Source organism: Lepidochelys kempii, chromosome 7 (assembly GCF_965140265.1).
Source record: "Lepidochelys kempii isolate rLepKem1 chromosome 7, rLepKem1.hap2, whole genome shotgun sequence".
Taxonomy (NCBI): Eukaryota; Metazoa; Chordata; order Testudines; family Cheloniidae; genus Lepidochelys; species Lepidochelys kempii.
In genome coordinates this window covers 25,241,838-25,255,705 of record NC_133262.1, presented here as the reverse complement: position 1 = coordinate 25,255,705, position 13,868 = coordinate 25,241,838, and the positions used below count along the sequence as shown (strand labels likewise).

Below are 13,868 nucleotides of genomic sequence, written 5' to 3'. Positions count from 1 at the left end.
ACTTGAAAAAAATTTGTCATAGCAGCTCACTACTAATATTTTGGGTTTGCTCCTTAGAAGAAGGCAAGTTCAGCATCACATTTAAATTATGAAGATGGCAGCGAAGAATATCTTGATGAAAGAATCCAAATGGGCATTTGCGTGTCAATACATTTTGACCTAGACTGCACCTTCAGGTGCACTGAAGAGGCACCATCTGTCTGCTCAGCAAGCAAAGTTTCCTGATTCTGGCTGAATCTCATGCTGATCACACTGATGTAACTGCACCAACATAAAGTGGGGCTTAAACTGGTGAAGTTTAATCCAATAACTGAACAAAGCAAACTGTGCCAGTTTAAGTCCTATTTTGCACAGATGCCACATGTCTACATTAAGGGTTTATATTATGAGTGTATTGGGGCTTGTCTACACCTACAGCATTTAGTGAAGGTGCTACGTACCCCAACGGGAGGGCTTCTCCCAACAGCATAGGTACTCCACCTCCCTGAGAAGTGGTCGCTATGTTGACAGGAGAAGTGCTGTCCTCACCATGGGTTAGTTTGTATAACTGATTTTCCACACTGCTGAACTAAGTAGTTGTACTGACATAAACTGGTAGTGTAGGCCAAGCCTTGATGTAGTTGCATTGGTGCAAATTCCCTTAATGTAAACAGGGAATCATCAGCCACAATTCCTCCTGTGCACCCTGATGCAGCAGCTTGATCTCTTTGAAGAAGTGCAGCATCCTCCTCATTCTTCTCCTGCTCCCATCCCCAGTCCTCTCTTCCCACTTCCAAGTAGCGACTGCCCATAAACTGTAAGTGGAGTACAGACCTACACTCCCCTAGCCACATCCTCAGCCCCTAGGCCTGATCTTTCCAGGGTCAAAGGGGGTGAAGTGAGAAAGTGACTTCTTCTCTTCTCCTGTGCACCCACTCAGGAGCCAGAAACAATCTGACCCTTAAAATATATCTATATCAATCATTCAACTTTCCACAAAATTCAGTCATTCACAAGGGGTTTCCCCCCTTCATTTCTGTGAATTATCAAGTTACTACTGTAACCAAAATGGATGTTTCAGATATTGTAGTATCTACTTGGATGAGTAATGATCTTAGGATTTGCCCCTTAGTGCTAGTATTATTATCAATTTTTTTTAACCTTAAAGTCTTTGATCTGTCCCATTACTGATGAACACATTATAATAGTTCGATTTTCCTTCTTTTCTTCTTCCAGCTTCTCTTCTACTATGGCTCTGCGATGCAGTGTCTTCTTCTTTTCTAGCTCTGCTTTCTTCTGCTTTTGTTGAAAAAGCTTCAACATCTTGTATATCTCTCGAAAAAACTCATCTACCTCAGTCTCCATGCTTTCCCCATTCAGGTCCAGGAAAGCACCATCCATCCATCTGAGACAAAAAACAAAATTATAATGCATCTTATACAAGAATCAGAATGACAAATATATCATGTACCTACCTAAAACACATTTTTAAATTTTAAATATACTATTTGTATCATAAACAGAAGTTTAAAAAGTTAAAAGAAACTTTTTAATGGATGTGCAGCTAATGTTTTTAATTCTGTCATTCTCTACAAAATAATAATAACAACAACCAAGAAAGCACTCACAGCTGTTTAGCATCAGGGCTTAGTAGCATCAGGGCTTTCACAGGGTATAGTCACTAGAAGGTAACTACCATCTTGGATGGGTATGTACTTGGGGTGGCTAGTCCCTCCCCCCACCCTCGGCTGCTCACACCATTGCGGCTACATTCTATTTTTAGTGCAATAGCTCAATCAGAGTCAGAATGAATGCGTCTCCTAGAGCTGGAAATTATACCTCCAATTAGGAAGTGTATACCCATTTTCACACACTTTAGACCTGTCACTATTATAGCTTATACAGCAGTATTTACCCACCACAGGTAACATCATAATTTGAGCAGGTCTACATTCCATTTTGGGAGTGCAGACAGCCTCAAAATTGAATTCTGTTATATAAATATAGACAGTGTCCCAGAGAAGTATGTTTCGGATGCCCAACGCAACCAGCAGAGAGGTAAATCTCTGTGGAGTGGGGTGGGGCGGGACTGGGGAAGACACAGTTGGTCCGACTGAGCCATGTCCCCCGCAACCAGAACCCCCCCGATGAGCTCCACTCCCCCTGCACCTGGACCACCCCGATGAGCCATCCGCACCAAAATCCCCACCCTATCCTTCCTCTATCCCTGCATGGCATCTGGAGCTGGGTCAGACCCACCCTCAGATTTCTCCTCTGGCTGTAGGAAGCTCTGCAAACTCCCCTCCCCCTCCCCCACCCCTGCCCCACGCGCTTCCTGTACCTGTTGCTCCTCAGCTACACTGTACACTGAGGAATCACTGTCCAGGGAGCTGCTCCCCCATTCACCCAACCCCTGTGCATCCAGACCCCCTCGTACCCAGACCCTCCGACTGAGACTCATCCCCCCTGCAACCAGAACACCCCCCGCCCCCGATGAGCCCCACTCCCCCTGCACCTGGACCACCCCGATGAGCCATCCACACCAAAATCCGCACCCTATCGAGCCCCAACCAGCTGCACCTGGATCCCCACCCCCACTGAGCTCCACTCCCCAGCATCTGGACCCCCACTGAGCCCCCCACACCCGAACCCTCCCTACCCCCGCTGAGCCCCAACCATCTTCACCTGGATCCCCTGCAGAATCCCATTACCGTTGCACCCAGAACCCCCCAACAAACCCCTGTACATCCAGATCCGACTGAGCCACACCCGGATTGCCCCACACAGAACCCTTTCAACCCATACCTGGATCCCACACACACTAAGCCCCTCCACAAATGAATCCTACCTTGCTGAGCCTGCCTGCCCACACCTGGTGCACCTGGCATGGAGGGGCAGAGTTCTGGGGTGTTTCTGGGGCAGGCCCAGTCCTTGCGCTATGTTAGGGTTGCGTGCAGATTCACTGCTTAGTCAGGGTCCGGGGGGGAGAGGGAGCTTCACAGTGATCTCCCACTTCTGTGCAGCCAGTGGCCTGTGCTCCCCAGTGCCATGCTGGAGCTTCCACATTTATTTGACAAATAAAATTTGCAGAATTTTGTATAATTTTAAAGTATTGTGTGCATAATTTTTAATTTTTGGAGCAGAATGCCCTCAGGAGTAAATGTAACTACAATTTTTATATTCCAATCAATTTATTTTATAATTATATGGTAAAAATGAGAAAGTAAGCAAGTTTTCAGTACTAGTATGCTGTGACACTTTTGTATTTTTATGTCTGATTTTGTACGCAAGTAGTTTTTAAGTGAGGTGAAACTTGGGGTACACAAGACAAATCAGACTTCTGTATATCTATACCTGGATAGATATAAACACAGAGATGAAAATATTCACATGCAGGAGTTAAGCTTCAAAATAGCTCACATATCTTGCATGGAAAAACAAAAGCAACCTGAATCTTTTAGCCTTTTCCTTATTTAGCTTTAAGACTATCAAGTACATAATTACCGTTTTTCTGTTCGTTGCCATTTCAGTATAAGAACAAAAAGTTTCTGATAGGGCTCGATATTAACTTTTAAACTCTCGAGAACAGGATACTCAGTCAACTCCCACTTGAAGAGAGTTTCTTCTTTATTAATAAAAGCTACTGTTTCCTCAGCTTCCTGTATGCGTTTCTGCAATGCTCTCATGTCAGTCACATACTGAAATCAAATGATTTTATATCTTTTGAAAATTATTCAACTTATACTATGAATAGACATAATTACATGATACTAAAAGAGACAATAAATCATTGACTTTTCAAAATGATAAGTAAATTTGTGAGAGTTACAAGATACTAGCCTCATGCTCTTTAACAAAGACAATAACATGGTCCTCAAGCAGATGGACTGAGTTTTTCCACAATGAGGACAGTAGATTAATGCTCAGAAAAACAAAATAAGCATAATTTTACTCTTCTCAAACTAAAGCATTGTAAAAAAGTGTTCTCAAATTGTTTGCGTTTCAATGGTACATTGTAACAAAAAGAACACATATTATTAACTTCTCTGTAGTTAATATGTAGTCTTGGCAACTGCGAATCCCAAGTTTAAACTAGTTTCATGCTTTGAGATAATTTTTTTTAAATGTACTTAATTACTCAGTGAAGGAGTCAGGAATCTTCCCGTTTAAGCAATTTTTTAAATTCAAAATATGGCAGGGAGTGTTTAGTGATGAGGGAAGGGGACTGGGACATCATGAAGTTTCAGATCCAGCATTAAGTCTACTGTTCGTACAGAATGGTGTTTTGAGATTTATGTAACTGGACAATTCCTAATGAAATTACTGACTGAAAACCCCAACAAACCTAACTTAGTGGTTTAATTTCCCAAAACTAAACATACTAAAATCAGCTACTGAAATCATGGCCCCTGTGAAGTCAATGGCAAAACTAACATTAACTTCAGCAGGGTCAGGATTTCACCAAGAGTGTTTGCACAGCCTCAAAAGCATTTGCTTCCATATCTTTAATATTACTTCACTCTGTGACTACCTATTAACTGATTTAAACAACGTCCTTATGGTAAATTTCCCCTCCAATCAGAATATTAGTGCACTATGGTAGTTAGCGTGAAAGTGGGTGTCTAATGACTTTCATCAGCATAACAGTACAGCAATAGAGCTTTAATATTTAACTTTGTGTTTGCTAAATCTTTTTTTAAAATCATAATCCTATTTCTTGTATTAAGCATATGTGACTCTTTGAACCCCCTTTATACTATGTATCAGACCTGTTGCATGCGATCCAGTTCTGAGAATTCCGTAAACTCTTCCATACAGCGTGTCTGCCTTTCTAGTTCCAAAATAAGTTTCTCACGTTTGGCCAGTAGTTCACTTTCACCTTTACGTTTAGATTGTTCGATCACCTATAAAATAGATAATTTAAATGTGTTAAAAGAAAAAAAGCTTGCAGTAGACATCTGAGTGATCAAACATGTTGCATCAATGTTTTGTAAATAAGAGTTATCAGCATGGATAAAGAGAAAATAAATAGTACAGACAGATTATTTCCCTTGCAATAACTGGAGTTCTTATAGAAGCTTTTGTCCACAATGATCCTACTATGGGTAAGTGGCTTGCAGTTATCCCTCAAAAAGATAGGTGAAAGGAGTTTTATCTAAATAACAACTGTAGAAGAGTCCGGCAGAGCAAATTAGGCATCTGACCTAGAAGTTGTGACAATGGACTAGTGATTGGTAAACGTATGAACCTAACCACAAGTACAAATTTCAGAAATAGGCACCTCTCTGAAACAAGCCAGAGATGTCAACTGGGCCCGAGTAGAGTGCATCCTAATTTAAGAGGGAAGAGGTAGTTTATTTAAAAAAATTGGAAATCTGAATGCAGTCTGCAAGTAGAACTGAGCAAATAGTTCATTTTTCAATTCAGGGACTGAACTGAAAACCAATAGGGCCAGGTCTGAGCCCCATATAAAAAGGAAATATGGTATTGCAAAAGCTGAAAACCAAGAACATAAGACTTCTCTGAAGCATAAGATCTGTGATGAGATGGACTCCTTCCAAAGATACTCTCGGGAATCAGTGTAGGTGAAGGCAGAGATCTCGTATGAAAAGTGCTCCTGCTTCCATGCAAAAATGATTATGCAGATGAACAGAATTACTCTAAAGGGGGAGGCAATTCCTGAGCTGTAGAAATAGGAAAAGTCTCAGCCTGACAGCATGAGGTTGGATGCAGAGAGACTCTTATCTTCAGAACCTTGGGCTCCAATACCAGGAGTCTCCTGGCTACTGAAGAAAAAGGAGAGACAGCCATCAAGGGGGACTCCAGTTCTGGAGTGATAGTAAGGTCTGCAGGAAATGTAAAACCAGCCTTAGTAGATGAAGGAGACTGTACTGACAATGGCAGGGCTCTGTCCAATGGTACAAATACTGGAGTCTCAGCAGAAATCTTGTCAAGATGTGGTACCAATAACAATGGGGCAGAGGAAGCAAGCATGGTACCAATGTGCTTACAAAGGAGCCAGTTTAGACAAGTAAGCAAGATGGTTTTTAGCCTTCTTGGTCAGTACTGGAAATGGCGACCAGTGCTGTGCCCTATCTGGAGATCTTTGCTCCTTCGGTCTTGGGCAGGAGGAGTCACTGACTGAGCTGAGGAGAATGGACAAGAAGGCTTGATAGCAACATGAGGTCTCATAGAGCTAGCAGATCACTTAGCCCCCAGAGTGGAGTTTCTTCCTGTTTCAAAGCTGGTTTTGTTGAGTACCCCAGCTACAAGAAACTGCTCCTTAGGTGATACCTCAGAGTCAGACACACTTCATATTGACCTTTCTATAAAAAATAATTTTGAAACAAGCATCACAAGCCCTATCTGTGAGCTCAGTAAAACAAATACAGATGGTACACATGCTAGGGATATGAGACTCCTCTAAACAAAATAAACATTTTGTACATACATCACTGGGGCATAACAGTCTTTTAAAGCCCAAAGATTTGCTCTCTGCCTTCAGATGTATTCCTCAATACCAAAGTAAGACTCAAAGAAAGAAAAGTGCTTTGGATTTTTTTCACCCAACAGGCTTAAATAAAACTTTTAAAAAACTACACAAACTCTAAGCTCACTAACTATAACCTTAAACTATCTAAGAGTCATGGGAAAGCATGGGGATACTATGAACTCCAACTTGCTACCATGGGCAGTGCGAAAGAACTACAATGTGAATCATGTGGACTATTGCTCGAAGAAGTGGTGGAAGATTAAGAAAGTAAACTATTATGGACCAGGATCACAGAAAAACAACAACAGTTGCATATTCTTCATTAGTAAACTTTAATAGAATAATTGGAATTCCTAATTCTTATTTATCTAGAGAACAAAGTCATATGAAAAAATTAATATCCGGTACATTTAGAAAGAAAATAAAGCAATAATTTCTTCATATAGCAATGGTTGAATTTTTAAAGGGCCTAGATAAATCCCTCACATATGATGGTGATAAGCGTGCATATTAAAAGGATGATATTCATTTCTCATGCTTCAAGGCACAAACTTTTTTGGGTCTGGAAGGAATTTTCCCCATTGTATAAAGTATTACACAATTGGCTAAGTGCATTCTAGTGAATTTTTATCTTCCTCTGAATTATCAGGTATTGACCACAGTAGAAGTAAGATACCAGACTTGCTAAAGACTTTAAGCTCAAATGACAGTTCTAATTTTCTATATTTGTAGCCTGCTGGTACTTGCTAAATATCTAATTATTATAGTCTCCATTAGTGCACTGGCTTCTTATAAATACATAAACCTGGTACCATGGCATTTGAGCGCCTTATAATGAATGTTATTATACACATTTGGACTAGACAACAGTTATCAGCAGTGAAAATAAATTATTCAAATACTTTACAAGGCCTAACAAATTAGAATATATAATGTACGAATAAAATATCTTTACATCATCATGTTCATCAAAGATGGGATTAATCTTCTGAGGCCACAGTAGGACTGTTGCATTCAGTGCCAGATCTTCAGGAGCAAATATAAAAACATCTAAAAGGTAATTCATTCGCCTTTCACATTCCTAAAAAAGAGATTCCACAAAAACTTGTATTTCAAGTTTGCTTATAGTATAAAATAGGATAACTGAAAATATTTATGAAGGTAAAACAGTGAATTCAGACCCATAATCCCTTGTTCCTCGTTATCCTGATCCAAGGATGAAATCCTGGCCTCATTGATGTCATTGCCAAAACTCTCATTGACTTCAGTGGGTGTCCCAGATTTCGCCTCAGGACTATAAATTATCAAGGAATTGACCTCTCATTGCTTTGAAAGGCAATGTAACATGGAAAGTTCGTATGCAGAATCTTAGCATGTGTCTTCTCTGAAACTTGTTCCCCCTATAGTGATGACATCTCAGCTGCTGGGTACTATGCTTCTTGAGCTCTCCTTTTTTAAGGAGCTATAATAATATAGGCAATATAAAATTACCTGTCGTTGTGTAGTTTCTTTTAAGTCAAATGAAGTTCAATTTTTAAAAAATTAGAAATCTATTAGAAGAGCATAAGATATTCAAGTTTATGCCTCCCTTAATGTGTAAACTTCTCTTATCTGACCATATTCTATTAACTTAATGTCTGTGTGAGGAAAGCCTACTACTTAGCACATATGCTCATCCTGCAGCATATGTTTTGTTTGTCATAGATGGCTTCAGCATCAAAGTGGAAAATCTGATCACAAATCACCTTGACCCACAGTACAAAACAAATCAGAGAGCCACTTGCCCTCTGAGATTTTAGGACTAGTGTGGATCTGTAGTGTTGTTTTAAATTCCTTTCTTACACAATTTGAAATATAATATTTCCTATTTTTCCTCCAAGAATAAACAATCACAGCTCAAACACTAAATAGAAGCATCCTCTTGTCAATCCCATCCAAACAATAAAAGGCTCATCTCTGACAATTACAGACAACATTTTAAACACCAGAGGCTGGCTGCAGCTGTAAAAAACCTGCACATTAACAAAACTGTATGTACCAACTGGTACCTTTTTGTGTCCCTAATTATCATATTTACACACATAAATGTAGTTTAATATGTGAGTGTGTATTTTTTGCAGATACAATCAGCTTCTAGTTTTTATAAATTTGGCCTTTAAAGTCAGGACCTAGAGATAGTCTTTAACTTGAGTCTCCTTCAAAAGACATACTGTGATAAAAATAAAACTTCAAGTCCAGCTCATTTGAGCTATAATTGAAGGAAAATCCTGCCCATCCTCTTCATGCATGTAAGCAGAGGGGGAATAGGGGTTAGATGTATAAAGTTCACACAGAGGAAGCATTCATCTTGTGTTGCATGGATCCCAGATCTCCATGGTGTCCTTAAGCTCCAGTTAACCAGAACTTTTAGTTAATCTGGGTACAATGTACTGTATATTTAGACAATGCCTAAAAACATATAAAAACATGCTATGTAGCAAAGATCTAGATACAGGTCAGGGACAGTGGACTTGTCATTGCACACAGTCACCAGCTCTTTCCCACATGTGAGGGGAACTCAGAGTATGGAGGACATTCTAGCCCAGTGGCTGGAGCAGCAACTGTGGAGCAGGTCCATTGTTACAGGAGATTTTTGATACCCAGCTCCACAGAAACTCTCCAGCGTACAGGACTGGAGAAGAATTTAAGCCAAAAGAAATATAGACATTTACCTGGATTTTTATGAGCAGTGCCTGAATACCTGTGGTTTTTGCCTTTTCTACATAAGCTATCATTTCCATCATTTCTTCTGTGGTCTCAGGAACTTTTAATGCACGCTCTTTAATTGTTTCAAATTCCTTGCATATTCTGTAAAATCGTATGTCAAAGTTTAAGATTTTGTTTAACTTGGTTTCTAGCTGAGCCATAAGACCAGCAATATGTGTATGACAGTTACCAAGCATTCCTGGAACTATCATTCCAATTATCTCTTTAAAATCACTGGGCCAAGTCCATCCCTGGTGTAATTCTGTGATTTCAATGTCACAGTGAATTTGGCCAATTAGCTGTAAGAGTCATATACATCCCTTTACTTTTACCCTTCTAGTAATTCTTAAAATATTTGTTATACAGTTGTTGCAGAAAAATGTGTTTTTTTTTTTAAATAAGTACATTGAAACTTAGGGCCATATATTATTCATTCTCTCTCTCTCTCTCTCTCTCTCTCACACACACACACACGGTCTGCTTTGCATTATAAGAATGTAACCCCATTTTGCCATTCTTGTGACATGGCATCATAAATTTTGGATAGTATTTGAGAATTTTATCATGTCATCATATAGTTTGATTTATTTCCTAACAGTTCATCCCTTACATATATAGATAATCTATAGATGTCTCTCATGTATACAGAGCTTCAAGAAATCTAGAAGTCCCTTCCTCTGGCCAATTCTGGCACTTTACTCTTGGGAAGCCAGGAATGCAGTGAAGTAGATCTCTTGCCGGGCAGTTTCCCCAAAACCTGCCAGCTCTGATAAAAACATTGTGCTCTTGCTGGAGTTAGGGCCTGAAGTCCAGTAAAGAGACACCAGGCAATGCAACTCCCCTGAGATACTACTGACTTTCAGTTAACCAGGACTTTTGGTTAATCAAGGGAGTAAAGTACTGTATATATTTATACACTGCCTAGACAACACAAATGCAACTATGTTAAATAATATTCCTGTCCAAGAAAGTGGCGATTTATAGCAAGAAAGTGTACTCACTTTTCATTTTCCTCTCTGTGATTAGCAACTATTCTCTCCATTAGTATATTTGCAAAGCTTTTTGCTTTATCAGTCAAACCCTGTTTCAAATCATCACAGTCCAAACGTACCATAGGGAAATGAGCTAGTAGTGGCAAACTCATGATTTCCTTAGCAAGGCTGAGAAACTCATCTATGAACTTCAAAATGACATGTACACATGTTAAATTGCAGAAACATTCTTTCAAATATTTAGATCTATGAATAAGAGTTATAAATTATTTAAAAAGCTTTAAAAATAATACTTTATTCTGATTACCATATTTATTCTGAAAAAAAAATCCACTTGTGGATACCCAATATGGTTTTTGTGAGCTTAATGGCTGTACACCTATTTTTCTCTATTCTATTTTTTTAATTATTGCACAGAAAAATTATGCATAAAATGTAGAATTAAAACTTACAGCAGTATATTCATCAAAATTGTGTTCTTCTGCTTCAAAGCTCTCTATTCGTGTGTCTGCTGTACCATCTACAAGCCAACCATACCTTTCAACTGTAATGTAATAATCACATTGAAACCACAATGCATGTACATAGAAGTAGGCTAATTATTTCACAAAATTCACTTCAAGTACTAACATTCTCATACAAAATGCAGTCTTAGCTCACTTACCATATCTTTCAAAATGTTCTTTTGGACCTTCCAAATTGGCCTGGATTGCTCTCTTCAGTGTAGATGAGGCCCAAGCTATGACATGGTCAGCAAGTTCAGTGTCAAGGGTTACAGTGGTGGGCCCTCCAGCTAGCCAAGAATGTACTGTTTGAACATTCTAACAGAAGCAGAAAATGACAATTATATTAAAAAAGTAAAAGAACAACAATACAAGATTTAGATACATGTTCCTAAAATATAACTTGGAAAGGTTTTTTTAAAACTGGGCTTGCTGCTATTATTTATTTGTGTTGCAAAATCACCAAGAGCCCCAACCAAGATCGGGGCCCCATTTGTGCTTGGGACCACGCGTACACATGCACACCGAAACTCCCTGCCCCAAAGAGCCTACAATCTAAACAAATAAGATGGACAAAAATGTATTATTTCCACGTTACGGATGAGGAACAGAGGCATAAATAGATATACGGCACCCAACATCCTTACTCTGTGGTTAGCCCCATTGAAATCAATTAGGCTACTTCCAGAGTAATGTATCACTCAGTATGAATAAAGTTGTTGGAATCTAGCCTTCAGGTACTTGCCCACAGTCACCCAGGAAGTCTGTGGCAAATCTCAAGTCCCAGTCCAGTATCTTAACTATAAGACTTTAAACCCTCACACTTTAATTTAAGGGACTAGAGGTGTTAGCTATTTAATAGATACATCCTTTATCCAAAATGTTAGTCATTTGAATTAAGTTGATGATAACAACAAAAACAAAAGAAAAAACTCAGACTTTAAAAGTAAAAATCCCTCCTCCTCTCCACCACTTAGTTCTACAGTCAGCAGAGTCTTCTATGACAAACATGACCGGAATTACTAATGTTAAAAAAACAAAACAAAACCCAGAATTTTTACTTATTATAATTAAAACACTTTCAGGCAGCCTAAATACATGAAAAGAACAAAATAAAAAAGGATGAGGGGAGGACACGACCATTTCTTTTTCCTTTAAGGGTCACCTTTAAGTTAAAATTCACCTTTAGGGGCAAGCTTCAGCCTGGCTTTCACCTATATTTGTGTGAATATTGCACATGCACATACACAGCCCTCACTTTACAGGTGTAAACACACATGTGCAAATGTTAAAAAAAATTCTAACATCTGTGCACAAGCAAGAAACAGTCACCAACTTTTTCCTGTAACTGTTGTTCCTCAACTTGTGTTGCACATATCCATTTGACTGTAGGTGCGCACGCACCTTGTGCACAGTTATCAGATTTTTCCCTCAGCAGTACCTGTCGGGGTGGCATACCCTCTGTTGCCTCATGCCATTGCATGCAGATATGAAGGGAGAAGTCGCTCCCAACCCCTGATAGTTCCTTCTTATAGGAAACAGAGAGGAAGGAGGGAAGGTTTGGAATGGACTTATGCAACACATCTCAAACAACAACAGTTACAGAAAAGGGTTAATAAGTGTTTCTTCTTCTTCAAATGACTGCACATGTCCATTCCTCTGTAGGTGACTCACAAGCAATTCAAACCAGAGGTGGGCTTGGAATCTACTTGAACAGGATTGTAAGAACACCTGTCCAAATCTGGCATCATCTCTAGACTGATGTGAGAGAGGGCATAGTGCAAGGCAAACATATGGATCAGTAACCAGGTGGCTGCCTTACAAATGTCCAGGATGAGCCAGAAAGGTCTCGGAAGCTGCCTGTGATCTGGTCAAATTAGCCAACACTCTACTTTGGGTGCAATACCAGCCTTTCAGTACCACAGATGAACACATTTGGAAATCAAGGAAGTGATCCTTTGAGTGGATACTGGATGACCCTTTATTCTGTCCAAAAATGCAATGAACATTCATGATAAAGACCTAACTGGCTTAGTCTGATCCAGGTAAAAAGCGAAAGCTTTTCTAACATCCAGAGTACGAAGTTTTCCTTAATTTTTACAAGAACGAGACTTTGGAAAGAAAGTCAGTAAATAAATTGCTTTGTTAATATGGAAACTGGAAACCACTTGAGTCAGGAACTTTGGATGAAGTCGAAAGAGAACCTTGTCTCTAAAAAAAATTCTGTAAGGAGGCTCTGATACCAAGGCTCACAGTTCCCCTACTCTCCTGGCTGAGGTAATAGCAACCAAGAAAGCCACCTTGATAGAAAGGTGTATCAGAAAATAGATCTCCAGCTCCTCAAGGGGAAGACCCATCAACTTTGTTAGAACTAAATTTAAATTTCTACAGGAGGATCAGGCTATATACCTGTGTATATAATCTGTCCAAACCCTTCAGAACCCTGGTGGACATAAGGTTTGAAAAAAGCAAGCAGCTATCCAAGGGAGGGTGGAAAGCTGAGACAGCTGCCAGGTGATTCTGACAGAAACAACAGCTAACCCTCATTGCTTCAGAAATAATAATCCATTATATGGTGAATAGGAGCTTGAAGCAGGGAAACACCTTTCTGTGTGGACCAAATGGAGAATCTTGTCTATTTAGGAAGGTAAGCAGTTCTAGTTGAAGGCTTTCTCTATTTAGAAGAACTTCCTGCACTCCTTTAGAGCAACCTCCTTCCAAGGATGTAAGCCATAAAGTATCCTCGTTGTCAGGTGAAGGGCATGCAGGAGGGATGAAGTAGGAGGCCGTGGTAGATCACATCTGCATCCTGCAGGAGTAACAGTGGAAATCTTACTGATAGGGCTATTAGAGTCAAAACCCAATGCTGATGGACCCATGCTGGGGCTATTAGTATATGGCGAGAATGGTCTTGTTTGACTTCAGACAAGATCTTGGACAGGAATGGCAGGAAGACATGCAGCATGCCCTTCAACCAGGGTAGGAGAAAGGCATCTGTCAATGAACCTGGGCTGTTGCCTGCTTGGGAACAAAAAAAATGACTTTTTTGTTTGCTTTTGTTGCTAACAGGGGGAGTCCTACACAGCTGGAAAATGGAACTGGACACTTCTGGATGAAGAGACCACTCATAGTGATTTGTGAATTACCTGGTGAAGT

The 13,868-nt window shown here is 39.7% G+C and overlaps 1 protein-coding gene across 6 annotated transcripts in view; it reads right to left on the bottom strand.

Moving 5' to 3' along the window:
* DNAH12 (dynein axonemal heavy chain 12) overlaps nt 1-13,868 on the bottom strand; it is a 180,590-nt gene that overhangs the window by 139,799 nt on the left and 26,923 nt on the right. For 3 of the 6 annotated variants that reach the window (XM_073351483.1, XM_073351485.1, XM_073351484.1), the window contains exons 10-17: nt 10,874-11,030; nt 10,662-10,753; nt 10,219-10,397; nt 9,184-9,319; nt 7,428-7,553; nt 4,749-4,883; nt 3,484-3,677; nt 1,141-1,384 (exon numbers count right to left, since the gene is read on the bottom strand). In XM_073351483.1, coding sequence (XP_073207584.1) covers nt 1,141-1,384; nt 3,484-3,677; nt 4,749-4,883; nt 7,428-7,553; nt 9,184-9,319; nt 10,219-10,397; nt 10,662-10,753; nt 10,874-11,030 — 1,263 coding nt within the window. Of the gene's footprint in view, nt 1-1,140; nt 1,385-3,483; nt 3,678-4,748; nt 4,884-7,427; nt 7,554-9,183; nt 9,320-10,218; nt 10,398-10,661; nt 10,754-10,873; nt 11,031-13,868 lie in introns of those variants that run through there. The other 3 variants (XM_073351486.1, XM_073351487.1, XM_073351488.1) reach the window with 3 other exon arrangements.